The 23,315-nt window shown below is 31.5% G+C and overlaps 1 protein-coding gene across 3 annotated transcripts; it reads left to right on the forward strand.

Moving 5' to 3' along the window:
• The first annotated feature begins 133 nt into the window (after positions 1 to 133).
• On the forward strand, positions 134 to 23,157 carry LOC143057064 (CASP8 and FADD-like apoptosis regulator). Of its 3 annotated transcripts, XR_012972618.1 has the most exons (7): positions 134 to 231; positions 1,068 to 1,213; positions 2,071 to 2,301; positions 12,430 to 12,537; positions 15,396 to 18,004; positions 20,678 to 20,757; positions 22,065 to 23,157. XR_012972618.1 is itself a non-coding variant. In XM_076230295.1 (5 exons), exons 2-4 carry the CDS (start codon positions 1,147 to 1,149, stop codon positions 20,680 to 20,682), a joined length of 303 nt encoding a protein of 100 aa, XP_076086410.1. In that variant the 5' UTR covers positions 134 to 231; positions 1,068 to 1,146; the 3' UTR covers positions 20,683 to 20,757; positions 22,065 to 23,157. The 3 variants fall into 3 exon arrangements, 2 of the variants coding, with proteins under 2 accessions (XP_076086410.1, XP_076086409.1); XM_076230295.1 differs by lacking the exons at positions 12,430 to 12,537; positions 15,396 to 18,004; XM_076230294.1 differs by lacking the exons at positions 15,396 to 18,004; positions 20,678 to 20,757; positions 22,065 to 23,157 and having other exon boundaries at positions 12,430 to 12,689.
• The last annotated feature ends 158 nt before the right edge of the window (positions 23,158 to 23,315 follow it).

A 23,315-nucleotide genomic window follows, 5' to 3' on the forward strand; every position in this document is an offset into this window, starting at 1 on the left:
CTTCCTTATCAACAAACAATTCAATTGACGATGTTTGAATGCGATGACTTATTGACACTTACATAGGTGAGCATTGTATGATTGCCTTTCAATTCATGTTAAAAGATTCAATTTCTTCCTTCTTTCTTCAATCAGGAAGATCAGTATGTAAAATTTATAATCAACTTCTCTTTAGTTGAAATAATCCGTTGAAAGAGCAAAACAATGTTAGATTCAGTGTCCTAATAAAAGGTAAGTGTGTACTGCTTTTTATATGAAACAGTTAAACTGATTTCAAACTTTCTTGAAATTGAATTATTTATAGATTATTAAATAGTATTTTCCATATGAAATACTTTTATTCTATTTAATATCATGTATGTTTCGTATAATGGGAGCTATATCCCTAGAAGAAGTGAACTTTACATTTGCGGTCCTGTTATTTAACCATCAAAGTTATTTTGAAATACGTATTGCCGATCAACCAAATAGTTATCCAGACTTTCTGACAAACATTCTGAATCCATTTACCTCTTTGAAAAAATATTGAATTGAATAAGTGATTGACCATTTAATATAATGGCTAAGTGGTTCAGTATGGGTTGTTGGAACACCAAGTGTAAATTTGAAGCATGATAAGATATGAAGGAAATGTGGGATGTTCAATCAAAAGGCATAAATGAAAAGTGTGATAAAATTATTGAATATTCATAAAATGTAAAATATGCATAATTCAGTTAAAGTAATGCATAAGGAACATAAAAAGAGAAACGGAAGATATAAAGAGGACATTCACACCCAACATTAACTGACAACGACATGGCTAAAAAATAAAACAAACCAACAAACAACAGTTCACAAATCAAAACATAAAAAACTGAACAGCACGAACCCCACAAAAAGGGAGGGAGGGTCTTAGGTGCTCCAAAATGGTAAGAAGATCCTGGTTCATATATGGCACACGCCTTGTTGAAATGTAAGCATACACCTGGTAGTACGACACAATTGGATGGTTATATTTTGCAGTCGATTGTTTACACGAAACAACCAGATTGATGGACTATAAACACGAACTTTTTTTATTACAGACGTCTAGAGTAGATTTCCAAGACAAAATTGTTTAGGGACTTCGCATGGTTGCTATGATCTCCGGCACATATATACGTCATGGAATCCATTGTGTTTGACAGTTACAGGATTTTAACAAAGGAAGTAGCTCTAGGATTATCTGCAGGTAAATGCATTGTATCAGAAAACGTAATATTTGTACTTGCTAGCTTTATTTCTTCCGTCAGTTGGTTTTTCCACACGAAAAAAAACCAAACAATTTTCATCACTTTTTTGTGTTGTGTCTGCTGTTGTTCAGTATATTTTGAAAACGTGATTATTTGGTGATTAAAAAATGTCAGTTATTTTATTCCATTTAAATTACAATAACGAACTTGGCTGATTTTAATTTACATAATTATGTGTATGGTGCTTTGTATTTTAACAGAATCGCATGTAGTATCAGTACAGGAAAAAGACAAATCGCACTATATCATACTTTATATCTTCTTTAACGTTATACTCGTTTGGTGTTCTAACTATTTTGATCTGCGCGTCAAAGATAAGTCTTATGTAGACGAAAAGCGCATCTGAAGTATCATATCATAAGCCTTGTATTTTTGATTACTAATTAGAAGATTTTTCTATCTGAAAACATAAAAAGTGCAACAACTGATAATCTAGTATAATCCAGAAAAAAAACCATATTGTACTACATTCGCACTAAACACAAAATGATAATTACAAAAAAAATGCTATTAGGAAACCGTATTTGTGGCAAAAAATTATAACCCCAAAAACCCCAATTTAATTTGTTTTTAAAATGCTTGGATAGCTGTGATATTATCAACAGGTGAGCGACCGGGAAATAGTGCATCCACTGCCATGAAGCAGAAAAAAAAATAATAATACAAACGAAACAAACTGTTTTTGTGTAGTAAGATTTGATGAATCATGTATACCACACGTGTCCTTTTATATACAGTAGAACTGAAGTAAAATTGTGTTCGTGTTACCAATGACATGTTTATTTTCTATTTAAAGATAACATTGATACGATCAAATTTCTACTAAGAAAGACGATTGGAAGAGGTGTTCTGGAGAAAATTGTTACAGGATCAGATCTAGTTCAGTTGTTGGAGGACAAATGTTGGTTGTCAGCGGAAAACGTTGACCAACTTGCAAAGTTTCTACAACTGGCAGAATGTCACGATCTCAAACGAAAGGTTCAGCAATACGTCGATTCGGCAATTTCAAGAAATCTGTCAAATCATGGTGAGTTGTTTTGTTGTGTTTACTGTTAAGTTAGTCCATTAAAAATAAAATAACAGTTTTGATATGAAAAAATGAACATGATGAAGATGTGTAAATTTACATCAATGTTTGCTTAATAATTTACAAAGAAAATATATAACATGTCACATTAAAACGATATTAAACATAATCATAATTTGTCTTTACGTGAGCGATGCCAATTCCAATAAAAAAAATAATCTTCAAATAAATTGCATGGTAATTTGCTTCCTTATCTATTGTACTTCATCACATCTTTGTTTAAAAGGTAGGGTGTATAGATTTAACATTGTTACCTGCATTTTAATACACAAACAAGTGATGTAAGATACGGAATTCAAAAGGATAACAGTAGAATTTTTATATACGATATTTGATATTCAAACTTTAAACTTAATTTAATGTTAAGTAAAGTGCGTTTATAAAGGACTATAAAAACATATCTGAACATGTCAATTACATGCTTTTCATTATTTATATCTAGTAAAGTTAAAAGAAATGATTAAAAACGAAATAGTATCAATATCCCTTTTACAATTACATCATCTTCATTAGGTTTGTAGTACAGATTTAACTTAATCATGTTGACTGGATTTGATCACTAGAATACCTTAAGATTATGTGTATCATGTATATCTCAGGTAGTAAACTACTGTTTATTTTCCAGCTCAGACATAAATAGAATTAAATGTATTACTCCTGTTTCTTTGTGGCATATAACATACATGTACATCTGATCTTGGTCCTGCATTTACCTTCAGTCATACTTTAATTTTTGCAATAGTTCAATCTTAGTTTTATTTTTTCGGATTATAAATTTTTGAATGAATATGAAAAAGGGTAGAAACAAAAAAAGAATTAAATTAAAAACCAATTTTCTTGAGAATAATTGAAGGTCTTTCCACCACTAACAATATATTTTGATATGAAAACATTGAAATTCAGTTTAAATGTCACTTTCTATAGTTTTATGATGTATAAATATGAATTAAGAGCAAAGGTCAAAATCTAGAACGTCGAATTTCAATTTCAAGGTCATAAACCAAGGACCTCACATCAAAAGACCCTTGGTCTGGAATATGTTTGGTTAATGAGTAGTATCACTTAACGCATTATTCTAGATATAAAAGGGGAGAAAATTCTTATTTATGGTCAACGTACCCTTGCAATCAAAACTAAAGTGTGACGACATGTTGCAATTAACAATTTTGTAAAAATAAGATGTCGACATGTTATCAGGTTTTTTGAAATAAGTAAAAAAATTAAAAAATAAAAATTTATAATTTAACCTTGACCTTTGGCCTTGACCTCATTTTCATTTTTTTTTTACCAAGGACCTCAAATCTAAGGACCATAGGTCTCTATCACTTATGGTCTACCAGTTAGAAATGCAAATCACTTAATTCAAAACATAAGGGTGAATAACTCTCATATGGAATCGCCGGATAGCTTCAGTCCAAATGAATATCCTTATCCTGAAGATGTAACGAGCAATTTTGTAAAATAATTTTGTCGTAATCTTTTACGGTTGCGAAGAAGTAGTGGCCACAAGAAAAACAGTGTTTGGGGAGATAACTCTTACAACGTACAGTTTTTGGTTACGCAGTTGTCAGTTTTAAAAGTGTATAAACCAAGCGATATCATATTCCAAAAATCTAAGCGACATCTCATGAAACAACAAAACTACGCAATAAAAATATTTAGGCGGAAGAAGAAAATCAATAATTAAAAACCAATTGTTCAAAAAAAAATTAAAGGTCTTTCTACAAGTAAAGACCTATTTTATTATCAAAATATTAAAATTCAATCTAAAATGTCAGTTCCTATGGCTTTATAATGTATAAATATGAATTGAAAGCAAAGGTCAAAATCAAGAACGTCCTATTAATCTTTGACCTTGACCTCAATTTCAAGGTCACAAACCAAGGACCTTAAATAAAAAGACCCTTGGTCTGTAATATTTTTGGTTAATAAGTTATATAACTTTAGACATGATTTTAAAAATAAGATGGGCAAAAACTCCCATTTATTGTTTACGCACCCTTTCAACCAAAATTTATCAGTTACAACATGTCGCAACTTACAATTTAGTAAAAAATAATTTGTCAATATCTTTCACGGTTGTTGAAAATAAGCCTAAATCAAAATTTAGAATATGACCTTGATCTTTGACCTTGACCTTTTTTTCCTTTTTCTGGACCAAGGACCTCAAATCAAAAGACCCTAGGTCTCTATCACTTAAGGTTACTAGTTAGAAATGAATATCACTTGGATCAAATACAAAAGGGGAAATAACTCTCATATGGAGTCTCCGTGTGGCTTTGGTTCAAATGGATATCGTTATCCTGAAGATGCAACGAGCAATTTGGTAAAATAAATTTGTCGTAATCTTTTACGGTTGAGAAGGAGTAGTGGCCATAAGAAAAACAGTGTTTGGGGAGATAACTCTTACAACGTTAAGTATTTGGTTTCGCAGTTGTCAGTTTTAAAATTGTATAAACTACACGATATCATATTCCAAATATCTAAGCGACATCTTTTGAAACATCAATGCTACGCAAGAACAAAAATTAGGCTGAAGAAAAAAATATTAACAAAAATAATAATTAAAAACCAATTGTTCATAGAACAATTGAAGGTATTTCAAACAAAAACAATGTTTTTTAATATGAAAGTTGTAAAATTATGTTTAAAATGTCATTTCAATCGTTAACTGATAGCTTATTGGACGCTGATTCCAAAAATATATGGTTTCTATACAATATTTTTTAAATAAGGGAGGTAATTTTTTACTTCCGGTTTGAAAATGTTACTTCCGATAATATTTGAATATTTAATTGACACTGATTCCAAAAATGTCTGGTTCTAAATACTTTTTTATTAAGAAAGTAAACAAAATAGCTACTTCCGGTTTACACAAGGTAACTCCCGGTTGTTTTTTTTTCAAGGTTAAATGGTTTGATACCTTTTGCCACAAGTCTCATGGCTTTATCATGTATACATATGAGATAAAAGCAAAGGTCAAAATCTAGAACGTCATATTAAGCTATGACCTTGAGATCAATTTCAAGGTCATAAACCAAGAACCTCAAATCAAAAGACCATAGGTCTTAATAATATTTGGTCAATCAGTTATATCACCATACGCATATTTTTAAATACAATAGGGGAGAAAACTCACTTATACGTTCAACGTACCCTTACAATCAAAATGTCGCAACTAACAATTTAGAAAAAAATAATTTTGTCGATATCTTAAACAGTTTCTGGAAATGAGTGGAAATAAGCAAATTGGAATATGTCCTTGACCTTTGACCTTGGCCTAATTTTCATTTTTTTGGACCAAGGACCTCAAATCAAAAGATCCTTAATCTCTATCACTTATGGTTTACAAGATAGAAATGCATATCACTTTTATCAAATGCATAAAAGGAAATAACTCTCATATGGAGCGTTCATACCGCTTCGGTCAAAAAAGGACAAATCATGCGAAGGATATAACGAGCAATTTTGTAAAATAAAGATGCTGTAATCGTATACGGTCGAGAAGGAGTAGTGGACACAAGGAAAACAGTGTTTGGGAGATAACTCCTACAAAGAAAAGTATTCGGTTACGCAGTGTAAATTTCAAAAGCGCATAAACTGTTCGATATCATATACCAAATATCTAAGCGACATATTGCGAAACAAATATTTATTGCAATAACAAAATTAGGCGGAAGAAATAATAAAAAAAAAAAAATCAGAAGAAAAAAAACAATAGGTCTTTCCACAGAAAAGTGGAAAGACCTACTAATAATCAGAAGAAAAACAATAGGTCTTTCCACAGAAAAGACCTAATATTCAGAACAAAATCAATAGGTCTTTCCACGGAAAGGTGGAAAGACCTAATAATAATCAGGACAAAATCAAAAGGTCTTTCCACGGAAAGGTGGAAAGACCTAATAATAATAATAATCAGAACAAAATCAAAAGGTCTATCCACGGAAAGGCGGAAAGAACTAAAAAAGAACACAAAGGAAAATTCAAATAGAAAAGTCCTTTAACAAATGGGAAAATCAAAAGCTGAAACACATCTAACGAATGGAAAACAGCCATTTCAATTTTTAACATTGTTCATTAGATTTTTAGATCTCTATATTATTTTTCTCACTTTAATTTGAAATAATAACTTTGATGGTAAAAAATGGTAAACAAATAAGTTTTTGTACATATTTTGAAATATCATACATTTTGACCGAACTTGTTTATTCTGACATAGAACAACATTGACATGCTTATCAGAAAAAAGCCAATGGAGATATGTGTGTAAAGGTTTGATTTTGAGTTTTCAATACATTACCAAATGTACAAATTTTAACTTTATTCGTGTTATTGTCATAGAAGGAAATACGAAACGTACCTGGCAAATAAAATAATAAGCCTGGTAGCTTTTAAATGTAAGAGTTTAGTTATACCTATATTTTTTTTGTACATTTGTTGATCAAACTACAAAGGATTTTGTAACCTAGGCCTATATAGATTATATGATAACACATTTCTTTTAAAGTAGGGTATTATGATAAGTGTTAGAGTATCATTATTATATTACATTCAAAAGTTTGACAGAACTTTAAATTCGTCTTACATTTAAGGTCTTTTAAAGTTTTTGTCCTTTAAATGTTATGCAAATATTTTTAAATAAATAACAATTCAGTGAAATAGGACTTCCTATTTTGTTGAAACCCTTAATATCTAATTACAGCAAATAATAACTTGAAATTAAAGAAGATAATATAATAAGGCCACCAACAGCTAGCGTTCTTTTTTAAATAAATATCTTTATATCTATATTTCTTTTTGCACATGCGAATGTTCGAAGCAGGAAACGGTCTAGAAGGCTTCCCTGGAAAAACACGTTCTGAGCGCGCATTGATTTACCTCATAGTATATAAAAGAAAGGTGAAAAATCCAACGTATTGTTAGTGTGGTTGGATCGCTTTCCTAACTTGGTCTTTAAATTCAAAAATTAATATATAAAAGAGAAGACTTCGAATGATTGTCATTTAGACAACTCTTCACACATAGTCCAGTCGATTTGTGAAACAATTGTTCAGATTGTGGTAAAAGTATCAACTTAGTGGAGTGTTAATTGAGGACATAACTAACATTTATAGCTATGGATTCAATTCAGAATTCAAAATGGCGGCTCTGGGCGGTCATTTTGAAATCATGTCCAAAAAAATAATAAAAATTATCAAAAGTAATATGAAAAACATATTACGTTACCAATTTTCATAAACTTTCGTAGTTCTTATTACAAAGAATATCGACTGAGAACTATTGAATTATTAAGAGGCCATCTTGAATGGTGGCCATTTTGGAGACGTAAATATCCAATATATCATTATTCGATATCCTAAATTGTTTTTTGAATTAATACTAAGTTTTATATGCATTTCCAACAAGTTTGCTAATCATTTATTTATGACTGTTGTATTTCATATATGACATATTCACAAAGTGCCCATATAAGGCATGTATATGTTATCAAATAAATGTATTTAAAGAAATACGTCAACTATTTTAATTGCAGTTTAGCATGAAGTGCTTAGTTAATATGCGTATATACAATATAAGTGATGACCACTGTATATTGAAAAAAAAAATTCGAAGGTATTGAAATCACTGGTGCTAAAAAAAAAATCTAATAAATAAATAGACCGGAAAGAATTCCGTTACGCCAAGAGAGGACACGTGAGGATTTACAATGCCAAGCAAATACAAAAAAAGCAGACATAGACATTTGATCTGGTAATCAGTCATTTTTTTGTAAGCACACAACTGTTTCAAGTTGATGAAGGCAATATAATGGGAGAACCACAAGGCAAAAGGTACTTATCCTGTCAAAGCAAATCTTAAGATAAAAATATATTTTGTCAGGAAAAGCGAAAAAGGCTAAGATGAGTCCCGGATTGAAAATACCAGCGAAATAACCAGCCACAGTTGTGATGATTAACAAGAACAATGATTGCAGGTTTTTATTTCTTTCTTTGTGATGAGGTGTCTGACTATTATCATGAAACATCGACAATTATGATCGACAATAGAGTACGTCATTGTCAATTGAACTACTATCCATTGTTCTTTTAGCCAGACTCAGAGTTGGAGATTAATATTTCAGGAGCAGAAATCATGCTAAATGTTTGTTAAACCTGCACGTTAAAAGGCAATTAGACAGAATTCGAGACACAGTAAGAAAGTCAATAATGTGTTATCCGTGGAATGGAGCTTGCAAATTTATAGAAAACAGCGACGGCTCACAGTCTGGAACAGATATTGTTTTAATATTTGAAATTGATGATATCGGTAAATTGTACAGTAAACGTTTTTTTAGTAAATATGAGTTGTCATGGAAGGAACGATTAATACAACACTTCTGAAAAAAATAACACTTGCTGTCATAGATGATATTCAAGTACACATGCAAGGTTGTGTCTTTCTCCGGATTCTCAACAAATATTTTGGAGAAGTTCTGAAACAGGCCATGTCTATTAGTCGTGATTGTGAAGGCCTCTTCACAGTCAAAGTATCTAGAATAGTTTGAAGAGTCAACAGTTGTTATTGAGTGTCCCTGTAAAGTTAGTATTAAGCATATATATTTTGCCTGCTATGACTATGGTGATGCCTTCATTTTTAATCTTTTATTATGAGGTCTATTTCAGAGCTTTACGAATAGCTTTGTTGAAAATCAAGAGAACCAATTTATCTTGCTTGTATGCTTGCAGATATCCTTGGCAGCTACATTCCAATTTTGTTAGATGCGTTGTATCAGTTCTTCCTTCCATGATAACTCCAAGTTGTGTGCCGTCAATGTATTTTATTATTTTGGAAAGCACAACACCAAGGATGAAAGATTCCTGGCTTTCTTTCTATGTCTTTTATTCTGTCTATTTGCTATGTTGTCAAGCTTTGTCAATCATCAAGCAGGATACTATTGATTTGACATCTTCAGCTCTGACTTTGTTTTGTTTGTATCTGCTTGGCATTGCAAACCCTCACATGTCCTCTCTTTCCGTTTCACACATTCCTCCCAGTCTAATCGCTCATTGTGTTCTTCTTGTGTCAAGCTTCAGCGTTTTCGTAATCTACAATTTTGATTTTTTCCAATAACAATTTTCGGTTATAAATTATATAATATACGTATTTTCTGTTTTAAAAAGTTACTTAGGTAAACGTGTAAGTATCAGAAATTCTTATACTGATATCTTTTTTTTTGTAAACATGTACATGCCTTATCTGACCACTTTGTTAATATCCAATATAAATTAGTTAAAAAAAAGGAATGCAAACAGTGAATTAATAAGATTAGCGAATAATAATATATTGGAAAATAAAAAATCATTCAAGATGGCTATCAAACAATAAGTATAGATGAAGTCCTTATATGACAATCTTTGTCATCTGTGATGAATATACCATATGACTAATAGTATATAATAACTTCCTACAGCAAGCGTTTAACTTGTAAGTTAAAGTAAACACGGTTACTAAGGAAATGCAAATGTGTAAAGGCAGTACTAAGTTGTACTACTCTATGTAAATGTGGAGGAAAATGTGATAGAATATGATAGACAGAGTGTGGTTTGACAGAACATGCACTTTTCATTTATTGTTAGATATTTTTAACGTCAATTGAAACATTTGAGCAATTGATGTTTCCTATAACATTACTTGTATGCGAAATTTATTATGTCTGTAATTAAGGTCTTTGAAAGTTGTTTCAAATGAACAATATCAACAAAACGAATTACTCTGTAATCAGCCAACTATTATAAATGACAGGTATACAAATATTTATTGCTTTATGTGTACTTGTAAACTAAGATTCTCCTGTTACATGTATTCTATGTTGCGCAAGCGATGGCATGAATATTGCTTTTAGATTAATAGTTCATTTTATGATCCTCTTCGTGGTCCGCGTTTAAACTTTCGATTTCTTTTGAACATTAGAGACAATGTTTCAGATTTCAACAACTAAAGTTTTAAGTGTTGGGTGTAAACGTTTGGATAATAACAATAAATGTACATTGTCGGAAAATATAAAGTAATTTGTACCCGCTACGAAACCAAAGAATAAATCGGAGAGAGAGGATAAGCTCGCTTTTTGTTCTGTTTATATAGCTCAAACAAATACATTTGTATATCTTCGACAATGCATTTTTTTTAATTTTTATCAAATAATGACTACCTATTTTGGCTTAAAAAAATCAAAATTTTTCAAGATAGCCGCCATCCAATATTGTTGATATTTCCAAAACGTTTGTTCAACATGACAATTGGAATCAACGATGTTTTTCTATGAACCAGATTTCATGTCAATATCTTCTCTAAAACCATGTTCATGTTTTTTTGTTTTATTAATCTAAAGAGATCAAACGGCCGCCGTTTTAAAATGGTCGTCTCTTCCGCCAATTTCGACTTTCAGAGTGGGTCCATAGCTTAAAATGTTGTCCATGACATATACTACTCCTTTGCTTTTACCACAATCTGAGCAATTTTGTCAAAAATCTGCACAAATTGACTGGACAAGACCAAATGACACAGAAATGAATAGTTATTGGTCATCGTATGGCCTTCAACTTCGATCAATGAGTTATTTGTCCCAAATGTAACAAGCCTGGATTTGCCTGATCGATAACGCATGTATTAACGAAACCGCTTATTCTTCGGACACCATAACTTTTCATAATCTTCTCATGGTATTAATGTATCTTCGAAAAAAAAGTTATTAGTATTGTGGAGTATGTGACTTCTTTCTCAGAAAGCTCTACATAGGGATATTGAGCTGGCGGCTGCGTAATCTCACCTTTTTAAAAGCTTTATATTAAAGAATAACATTAACTGTACCAATTAAAGAAGTTAGATACACCTGGATAGTTCATACTTTGTATATAGATGCCTTATGTTATGAAGTTTTAATTTCTCATATGTCCATTGTTTTTGACATCATTTTCATGGTTCAGGGACTACTTAAAAATAGCTAAGATTTTTTGCGATGTAATTTACCCCTAATCATGAGATAGAGTATAACTAAATTAAGTATACTAAGTAACTATAAGCAACAGGCTACACTATTTGGTGCATTTAATGATTGTTATGTGTACATGCCGAACTGGCAAACGTCATTTGACTGGAACCTCATGTTCATGATTCAGTGGTTTGTTTTGTGTTTTGGTCTTTTGTATAATATTATATGTAATAAATCAACTATAATTGGTATATGGAATTATTTTTCGACGTACATGTCAGTCAGGTAGGTTTTATTTAACCTTGACCTCATTTCCACTGTCCATTGCTCGGTGTCTAGTTTTTTTTTATGATTGTGTCTGTTTTTCCTAAACTATCTTCCATAGTTCAACTATATATTGGTGTATGGAATGATTGTACGGTGTATAATTCAGTCTCGAAGGTGTCTTCTGACCTTGATCTCATTTCATGGTTCATTGGTTAATATTATTTTTTCATAGTTAGTTTGTTTGCTAGATACTAATTACTATAAGCAATATGTCAACTATATTTGCTGCATAGATTGATTGCAAGTGTTCTTGTCTGTCTGACAATTACCTTATCTTGTTTGTCAAGGTTATGTCTTCATTATTAAATTCGTTTAAAATAATGGCAAAGGGTCAACCATGATTGTAAGGAGTACATTTATTTCTCATTTGGTCTCATTTGGTCTTTCTGACTTTGACCTCAATTTCTTACAATTTGGATCATATCAGGTTTATGAAATACTTGCGAATTTTTTTTAGAAATAGCAAATAAAAATCAATGGTCAGTTAAGTGGGCAATATATGTCAGCCTGTGCACTCTTGATAATCTACTAGAGATGATGCATAGTAAATCATTTACGTTAAGCAATCAGCATCAATAATGATACAAGCTTACATTTTCCGACTCTACGTAAAATCATATGTTCGGATTTAACGATCCTGAAAACTGCTAACGCTTTTTTTTTCATCTTGAACGTAAATAAATTAGCTAGGCGTATCTGATACATTAGATGCATGTTTCCTTCTGACTGTTAAAATCAACTGATTGATCATAACTATCAATAAATAATTATAGATTATTACGGGCTGAGTGGAATGCATGTTACTGAACATTACATAGAAACGTCAGAATACCACAAATTATGTCAACATATGTTAACGAACAACACAGTTATATTGAAATGTATGTGATTCAAATAAATGTACATTTTAAACATCTGAAGGATATCTGAATGTTTATGTTTAAACTGGAAAACATAATCATTAAAGATTGATAAAGGCATGTTTTGTACAACCGTGAAATAGTTCAAAATTGTTCTGATGTCTTTTATATCAACGTTTATCTTTTTCAACCCACATTAGCATATATAATCTATTTTTTCCCGAACTGATTTAAGGGTATACAATTAATAAGTAAATTAATGTAATCAGTATAAAAGTCGTTATTTTAATTCATTAATTGGTGTAACTTAATGATTTGTTACGTGCAAATTTTTGCAGTTAGTGTAAGCGAATCCCTTCTTAAATGCTAAATTGCCTCTGTAACTGAAAAGTTAATAAAGACTTTCATTTATCTACTTTTTCTGTCAGTAGTTTTGTCTGAAATAAATTTCATTAGAAATACTGGAGACATAACACATGATATTGTCAGCAAATAAAGCGATATTATTTTTCCATTAATCAATCCAAACAAATTGAATCATCATAACAATTTCAATTAATAAAATATAACTTATAAATATATATTTATATATATCAGAATAACAACAAAAAAAACCAACCCAATAAAATCACTTAATGATGCAATAAATCGATATAATAGAATTAACGGTAGTAACAACTTTACTACCCAACATATACGTTTCGACAATTAAGTCGTCAGTAGTGCTAGAGACTGCAATCTATTTTAAATATTCAAAAACATGAAACGAACGTTGAAGAGCAGATTTAACTTTATGAGGACCTGAACATTCGGACAAGAAGTCAATGCTTTTTCTGAAAAGAGATGTATAAATTTTGAGTTCAGAATTGTCTGGAATATTTTGTACATTAAAATCCAATCCAATCCAACTTTTTTTCAATTTGTGTGCCAGTACAGAATTACTGGCTACTGGGTTGATAATACCAACCGATTTGAAGTAGCCTGCTATCAATGGTATCGACCCAGTGGTAGTATTAACATTAATGAAAGAAATGTATTACAGCAAACTAACTATCAACATGTCATACATAAGTAGAATGGACGCCATCTTAAAAAAAACCGGCATGATGATGCTTATCTCAAAAGATTGCCGATCAACTTTTCATCCCAGTTTTAATGAAATAATCAATATGAATACTTAATCCTGTTTGTTAGATAGTTTTATATCAAAGACAAAAAGTATATAAATCGTATGCACCAATCATTATAATAAATCTGCTGTTTGATACATTTAATTTCCCTTTTTAACCGATATTCCTTTGAAGAACCGAACATGCTGAGCACACCAGCAATCAATCTGAAACTAAGATCACGCATTTGTCTGTTGTATGCACACATCTCTAAATGAAAAAAAGTTATCAGAAAATAATACATCAGCAAAATTCTTTTGTTATGCTAGTTTGACAAAATGGAACCAAATATATCTTTTAATAATAGTAAGTAATTCTTTTAATAATAAAGGAATACTCCTTTTAATATTCTTAGTTATTCTATTATCACTGTTAAGCAATTGTTTTACTTACTATTACTTGAATCAGTAAATTTGATTGTAGGCGTTCAAAAATTCTTTTACAGATATATACAGATTAGATTTAAAATCCTACACTGTTTTATTATAAATGCATATAATTTTAAAAAGAAGCATACCTTTCAAAGAATGATCATATACTACATCGTATACCCTATGTTTTTATCCATTTCTATTATTGTTTGTTTTTATGTTAACATGGACTTACTCCCCAGAAACTCTTTGTGATACACCGTACTTTTGTACATACATCGTGTAAGTATTTCAAAACATGGTGATTTTTTTTTTTTTTTTTTTATTTATTTTGTTCAAATCAAATCAGAATGATTTTTTTTTTTTATATAGCTTTTCAAAAGTCAAATGCAAGTAAATGCATCCAAAATTACTAGCGTGTTGGCATCGTACATGATTTTTCCACACGGCCGGAGTACGCCGGAGCTATACGCTGATGTGTGACGCAGGTATAATGTAGTTCCTTTGCCTACTTGGTAATGGGCAGTTATAATTCAAAAGTAAATCAGGAAATTTAAAACTACATTTTAGTAAGAAAAATAGATATTCAATTATTTTTGTTTACTTAAAACAGCAATTTATTACTTAATACTTATATAAACATAAAGCTTAAACTTGAATCTTTATAACTCGCAGTGTTTGTATATAAGTTTCAAATTTAACGTTTAAGCTAAACCTTTTTGAAATTCCAAAGCATTTTTATTATCCTTTTCTTTTAAGGAACTTATGTAACTGCAAAAATGACCACCTAAATAATTTATGTTTGTCTGTTTATATACTAATTGAGGAAACGCAATGTTATAATGTCCTTCTGTTTTGACAATTTTATCTTAAAATTGATCAAGCAGAAATATCAGCTTTTAATATTATTAAAACATTGGACAGCAATATGTAATTTAACTTTAAATTCATTAAAGTATAACAAAATCCACTAATAGGTATATACGATCTGAGATATCCTAATAACGACAGAGTTCATCGAATTGTCGATGTTAGCTTCATACTTACATTCTGGTCAATTCAACAACAGTTTCATAGACAAATTTTATGAAATTTGGTAATTGACTAGAACAGGATCTGCTCGGCTTTCCGGACCCATGAGGCCTCATTGGTTTCTGTTGGGTTCGTGTAACTCAATCTTGTATTTTCTATGTTGTCTTTTGTAAACTGCTAGTTGTCTTTCGTCTTTTTTTTTTTAATGGCAGTATCAGTAGTTTTCGACTATCCCCTTGGTATTTTTCACCTCTTCTTCGCTTCTCTTTCTCTATTTACTCTATGTAGACTTGATTTTAATTTACAGGTCCACCTGGAACATGGAAGTCGCAGCATGCATTCAACTATGCACAAAGGTATTCAAAAAAGATTGAGAATGACCAGAATTCATTGATTTGGCGGGTAGATTGCAATACTGAATTAAACATTTATAATTCTCTTTCTCATTTAATGAACTACCTAAAGATACAAATCATAAATTCAGATCTGCGCATTACACAGTCAATTCACATCATGTTATTGCGCGCTATAGAGGTTATGGAAAGCGACGATTACAAGGACACAAAGCACATTTTTATTCTGCTTGGTTTGATATCCCCTCAGAAAAATCTTATGAATGAGTTCTTGAGGCAACTGAACCAGAATGATAACATATGTGTTATTGTAACTACAAGTGAGTCGTTATCAACCGATTTCGACAAATTCGTAATTGAATTTCAAGGAATGACAGAAACGGAGGCGGTAAAATATCTAAACGTTGATATATTGTTAAATGAGAAAGCAAAAGACCTAGCTAAAAGATTGGGCTATTTGCCAGATGGCCTTGCTTTTGCAAGAACTCATATACAAACATCAGATATAAGCGTAGACAGCTATCTTGGAAAACTTGAAAACATCACCAGCATTGGTGATTCTGCATCTAAAAAAGCTTGTCAAATGCTTATTTTACAAGCTAAAAATAATATGTCAGCCGAAGAAAAAAATATTTTTCACCTCATACCATATCTTAACACAGATAATATTCCTATCTTCATTTTTGAATCTCTTTTGCCAAACACATTAAACAAAGATGAAAAGACAATAATGATAGATGGCTTCCTACAAAACTTAGAAAAATACTCCTTGGTTGTTGTTAAGGGTATAGATGAGCAGCGAATAATAACTGCTCATGGGTTTATTTTCATGATATTGAAAGCGTCTAAATCCATCGACGAACGAAATTCCCATCTCAATAAACTTCTGAACTTTTTCATGTGTAATATTGATCTAGATGCAAGATTATTGGAAGTTATTCATAGAAACGTACTTTTGTTACATCATGCTGAGGCCTTCTTATTACACTTTGAAGACAATATTAAGTCTTTGGTTAAAGAAACAAAAGCAAAACTTTGCTATATATATTGTGCAGTAGGAATCACTTATAGACTGTATGGCAATACTGAGTTATCTGCTAATACTTATCTAGAAAAAGCAAAACGTACAATGTATGAAACATTCTTATGTGGTCAGCAACACCAGTTTTCCGATATTAAGACTGAAGACCCTTCTACCACAATGAATGATTATTTAAATGGATGCGGGGTACTTCAAGAGCACTGCAAAGTTATGTTCAAGCTATTGGTTGGAGAAGGAAAACATGTCACTCATGAATTCGCCGACACATTCATCAAAAACAAACATAGAAATTCAAGGATCATAGATCTTTTAAGGAATCATGGTCATCTTTGTGCCACCGATTTAAGCAATGGTCTATTAACAACACAGACAATCAAAACACTTCGAAGTAAGAACTTGATAATGGATAGTAAATATATATCAGAAACATTTCTAGTCGAACTGATGATAAGAATTCTTTACAATTCTAGTAAAAACAAATGGCTTATGGACATTTCCAAAGACAGCTTCTCAAAACCGGAAACAGGCTATGTGCGTCATAGACTTTCCAGCACTTTCTTCCCTGTTACTACAGAAAGCTTAATGGAACATCAGTTAGCACACGGTCTTACAAAGTTATTACAGCATCATATGAACTATTTGCCGATGCAACACAATAAACAGACAACCACAAAAAATGCCGTAAGATCCTTTTGTCCTGTGTTCAGTCCAGTAACACAGCGTAGTGGTGTATTATATATGTTGAAGTCATTTTCAGATCCTATTCTATTATCATCCTTACTTAAAGAATCTATAGAACTATTAAACAGCATTGATTCTAATATAGACGGGAAAGGTTTTACTGAATTTGGTGTCGTAAAACGTATTGGTGATTCTAGTCTTTTTCATTCCGCAATGATAGAAAGAATTAAAATGGAATGTTATGAAAAACAATATAAACTAGAATGTCTAGATCTGGACACATCTTTGAAAGAAGAAACAAAGAAGAGAATAATCGTAGAAGAGACTGGTATTTCAAAAGAAGAAAGTCTTGAGCAAAGTAAAAGCATGTGCGAAACGGATCTACCAAAAATCAGAGGGTCAACGAAAAGAGAAAATCTAAAGAAGCACTATACACCGGACAATGGAATTGCTCTTCAAAATCAAAACTTAATGAAGGCATTGTCAATTGCAAAGGATCTAGAGAATAAAATCAACGACCTAACATCGTGGAAAGCCCTATCAGGAATCCATTTGAAGATTGCAAAAGTGTTTAAATTAACAGGAACAGAGGAAAACATTCGGAAAGCAAAACACCATTATAGAAAGGCATACGACCGGGAATATGAAAGCAATAACACGAGAATAACCCGTTTTCATTTAAAGGCAATCATCCATTACGCTGAGTGTTGCATTCAGTTTCCAAACGAGGAAGACTTACAGAGTGCAAAGCAATTGTCGATGGCAATGCAACATCGATTTCGATTAGTAGTGACTGGTACTCTTTTTGACGAGGTAATCGGAGATATTGATGTCTGTTTGGTAAGTTGACGATTCCATTATTACAAATACCTAGTGTGTAGGCAACGAGTATAATAAGATGGTCTGCAAGATAGCCGTCAGCAAAAAAAATCACGTACTTTCTAGCTGAATTGAATTTTTGCTATTAATTTGCTATGAAAAAAAACCATCTGTTTTTTTTTTTAAAGTCGTATGATCCTCCATATTTAATAAAAAGGTCCATAAGTCTTACATTATAACTAAAATGCTAATATGTATCACCAAACACGCGTACATGCAACTTCTTTTAACATAATCTTTAATCTAAATATTTACTGTAAGCTATATAACTATTTTATAACTTTGTAGAATGTACTCAAAAACATTCTGTCCCTGCAACGTTTTTATCATTTACTTATTTTTACTTATTTAAGATAAAATATATCAATACGGAAGAAAAAAAATCAATTAAAAAAGGTGCTGACCGCATGTGAATATAATTTATCATGATTAAATCAGATTTGGTTATATCTAAAATAGTTCACGACTAAAGAAAATGCCCAAGACAGACTTTCAATATAATGCCAAATTACAGTAAAAAAAAAAGAACAACATTTTTATGGCAATTTGTACATGATTCTATTTTTTATATTTTATAGATAGGATCACTGTAGGTAAAATGCTTTTAAAATGCAGTTAATTGAGTTCTAAAGACATACAACTTGTTATAGAAACCGGTATTTCCGCCTAGTTACTTGTACTTTACCGTTGATAATCTAGCATATTTGTAGTTTTAATCAATATTAGAACACACGCGCGAAATCGCGGGCATATACAGCTTGTGAACTGTTGTAGGATGATTTTTTGTAAAAGATATTATGTATGAAGAATTTCATAAAAGGTATCAAAAGCCCTCTCCCTTTTCCCAAATTCCGATATTTGTTTCCTTTCTGTTAAATTCAATTATGTTCGTGTGTCTGGCCTCAGACCACAATTATTCTTCTCCTTTGCTACAATGCTTCTTTTGGTAAAAGTCAAATGAAATTGAAAATTTGCACCGTTTCAAACATGAAATAAATGTAACTGCTTATATATAGACCATTATTAGTCTAATAAAATATGCTTCTAGGACAATCCATCAGTATTTTTTTTCTTTTGAGAGCCTTATTAACATGTCAATGGTAGGATATGAATCATGTATAAAAGACCGACTAAGGCTTATTTGAGGGGTGGTCGGAGGGGTCCTGATCCCGAATTCCCAGGTTTAAAACCATGATATCCCAAGATGCAGAATTTAAAGAAATTCATATCACGAAATCGAAAAATATATTCCCGGATTCCGTAAGCACCTGAGCTTAAAAACATCCGATCCTGACGCCCCGAAAAAGGTCCAGCCTCCCTCTAATCTCTACTTTACTTTCATTTTTGCCAAATTACTATTTTCTCTTTCAACAATAACTTTTTATGCCCACTTTTATGGGCATTATGTTTTCTAGTCTATTCATCTGTGCGTTCGTTCGTTCGGTCGTCCGTTCGTCCGTTTGTCCCGCTTCAGGTTAAAGTTTTTAGTCGAGGTAGTTTTAGATGAAGTTTAGCATGTTTTACTTATTTAAATATATATGCAAGTGGTATGACCCCTTAAATAGTAAACATTTCAAAGAAAACAGCAGACAGAATCAGGGACTTTCTATACTAACATAGAAAGTCCCTGACAGAATATAGAGAGTCTCTATATATTAAAGTAGTATAATCGTAGTTTACATGTAGATAAACGCGAAACATAATTGTCCTATATAAGGAGGTATAATAGTTGTGGTTCTTGTGATCTAAACACCATGATATGGAGAACGCTCTGATTGGCTTATTTATTTTTCATTGTTGTTATCTACCATATGATTGATTGTATTTGTGCATGTTTCAAGTCTTATCTATGACTAAAAGTCAGTCCGATGACGGAATCGTATCCGGACTCCTTTGGGTGTCACACCACCAATTACTCCCTCAAATTTAGAACGAAAGTAGAAGTGAAAGTAGGCCTACTCGGACAAAAAATAGTGCATTTGATGTCATTGTTTACTTAAACTACCCAACAAATTTTGCAGAAATGAAACTTTTGGTGAAAGAGAAATATATTAAGACTATTTTGAGCCCAACTTTACTTGTCTATGAGTTGACATTAAAAATTGAGGATTAATGCGCTCCATAGTATACTAATTTAAAATTTCAAGAAAACCAGGGGTTATTTTTAGTGGTACATCCATTCGGAAGGTCTCTTCTTTCTTATATGGCTTTAAAGGTATGCTGAAAATTGGCATGAATTAAGAAAGGTGATACCTGTACGATTCAGGACATACCTGGTTTATAAGAGGTTAAACTTAAGATAAAAAATTTAGAAAGCTATGAAAATTGCAAAATTTGGTTGAACAGATAGGGACTTTTAATTGGTGGTCTGACACCTTTTTTGTCGTTTTTCTCCCAAAATAACTCAATCTGAATAATCATAAGAATGAATGACAAATGCCACTATGCATGTTACCTATAGGACACAGAGGCATGATGATTGATTTATTGTGGAAGGAAGAGAAGCGACACACAAAAAAAGGTCTTCTCGTTTAATAGTATAGATTAGCTAATGAATACACACAATGACTTTGTGAATACATGTTATTCAAATATTTATTCTGATTACTTACATGCTTGTATTTTACTTGACAGAATGAACTTTCACAGAAAAAGCATTCGGATGGTTCCACTCTCACAACATATACCAAATATACCCAGACTGACACTTTTTGGTAGATATAATAATTGTGCTTTTAACTTTATGCTTAGAACGAGAACCGACACCATGAGCCGCTATATATATTTTTTTTATTAACGTAACGTTTGCTCAGCCCTTATAGAAAAGAGAAATATCTTAAATTCTGATAAGTATTGTTAAGTATCTACAACGAAACCACATAAGCCTTAAAATGTAACACGTTAAGTCTCTGTTGGTACATGTTTCTTATTTTTTAACATTACAATTATTTTCTCGTAATTAAACGTTGCCGAGACTATGTTTTTACCTAACACACTAGTTTGTGCATCAAAGTGTAGATTCTTTGCCTAAGTATACGTTATATGCTTGAGGTTACACGAAAGGATGTTTAGTGTGTTTTGATGATTAAAGGGTTTAAAAATAATACAAATATATTAAGCTTTAAAGTATTAAAGTAACCCATTGTGACATAACGCATGGTAGATATAAGATGTCACCATCTTTCAATTTTTAAATTACATAAAACAGCGTCGTAATTAAAACTATTTTTATTTTTAAATAATAAGGAAATATGTTCCATACATAAACAATTGAAAGCTGTAAAGGTTCATTAAAACAAACCACATCGGCTAACGAATTATACTACCATGGATGTGTTATTTATATCATAAAATTGTTAATGGAAATGGGGAATGTGTCAAAGAGACAACAACCCGACCATAGAAAAGGCAACAGCAGAAGGTCACCAACAGGTCTTCAATGTAGCTAGAAATTCCCGCACCCGGAAGCGTGTTTCAGCTGGCCATTAAACAAATATATACTAGTTCAGTGATAATGAACGCCATACTAAACTCCAAATTGTACACAAGAAACTAAAATTAAAAATAATACAAGACTAACAAAGGCCAGAGGCTCCTGACTTGGAACAGGCGCAAAAATGCGGCGGGGTTAAACATGTTTATGATATCTCAACCCTCCCCCTATACCTCTAGACAATGTAGAAAAGTAAACGCATAACAATACGCACATTAAAATTCAGTTCAAGGGAAGTCCGAGTCTGATGTCTGAAGATGTACCCAAAGAAAATAAACAAAATGACAATAATACATAAATAACAACAGACTACTAGCAGTTAACTGACACGCCAGCTCCAGACTTCAATTAGACTGATTGAAAGCTTATGATTTCATCATATGAATAGCAGGCCCAATCCTTCCCGTTAGGGGTTTAGTATCATACCATCATAACATATATACATGTACATGTATTAAAATCATTTAAAATTATCACTCTATATACAGTTTAGATGTTTAATAACTCATAGTTATTCTTTTATTATAGCGATGACAAAACATGGTGGTTAGAAGAATTGAAAGTAAAAAGAGATCGGCTCAAAACATATCAGAGTAAACTTCTGAAGGATTACAACAAAGTTACAGAAGACATAGATATGCTTGATTTCGAAATAGAGTCCGAAGAAAACAAATCTCACATTTAAGTTCAAAAAGGGAGATGACAGCGTAATAAATCGGGCAGTAGGTTTCGACATATTTGACCCCATGTTTCTCCTATTGAAAGCGTTAGTACATGAACATATAGGTAGGGAGATACAGAAAATGCCGTTTTCACATATGTTCGCACTATTCGAGGCTGGAACCTTTAAAAGGAACCAGAAAGTTGGTTTAAAAAGCTTCTGTGGAAATATAATGCAACAACAGTTGTAAACGGAAAGAAAATATTAAAAAAAACGACTTTTTTCTTTTGAAACTCTGACGTTGTTTTACTTGTACAAATCTAAATTTCAATTGTGTTAACTTTGTAATGTTACATGCATTCAAGAAAAGTGTCTGAAATGAACAGAAAAATATTTACGTCACCATAAAACCGCCTGCTTAGACTTTTTACAAGTTCCACTTCCAAAATTATCTTGGTTCGGCCACTTTGAAAGCTCCCAAGGCCATGTCAATTAAAGTTATCTAGGATATTATTATTTGAAATGGTCTTAGTACGTGTGAGTGACATTTCTTAGTAATTTTCATGCCCAATATCTAGTAAGAAAAATTGGTCAATTTTTCAAGTTTCCAACCCGAAATACAAATGATTTCCAGTTTTCGATAAATGTTGTATTATTTGATCAGGTACAACAAAATTTGCTAATTGTGATAGATTTTAACGCTTGAAAAAAGTGGCTTCACGAATTGTTATAACTGAGCATCATTATATGACATCGTAACACATACTTTTGAGTAGCTGCAACGTATGTCCATTTAAAATTGTTTTGTATATTGAAAAGCAATAATTTTAGTTCTTAAAGTACTTCATCAAATTCATCCTGAATGTCTCAATGTATTTACATATTTGATCGTATATATATACAAGGTTATTTCTTGAACAATCAAACAAATTATTAATGTTTTTATTTTTTATTTTCTCTCTCTCTATGTTATTCTTTTACCTTTTTCAAATTGACATATATTTATTACAGTACTAGTATTTATATTTAATGTATATGTTGTGTACAAGTTATCATTTTGTGCAAATTATAATTTGTACAAAAAAATTGTACATATTATAATTGGTATTTTGACTTTG

The sequence above is a fragment of the Mytilus galloprovincialis genome, chromosome 13 (genome assembly GCF_965363235.1).
Source record: "Mytilus galloprovincialis chromosome 13, xbMytGall1.hap1.1, whole genome shotgun sequence".
Classification (NCBI taxonomy): domain Eukaryota; kingdom Metazoa; phylum Mollusca; class Bivalvia; order Mytilida; family Mytilidae; genus Mytilus; species Mytilus galloprovincialis.

Coding starts and splice junctions, on each gene's coding strand:
- LOC143057064 (XM_076230294.1), top strand. CDS start 1,147: ATGGAATCCATTGTGTTTGACAGTTACAGGATTTTAACAAAGGAAGTA. Junction 1,214..2,070: donor AGCTCTAGGATTATCTGCAG/GTAAATGCATTG, acceptor TTCTATTTAAAG/ATAACATTGATACGATCAAA. Junction 2,302..12,429: donor AAGAAATCTGTCAAATCATG/GTGAGTTGTTTT, acceptor AAATAATTATAG/ATTATTACGGGCTGAGTGGA.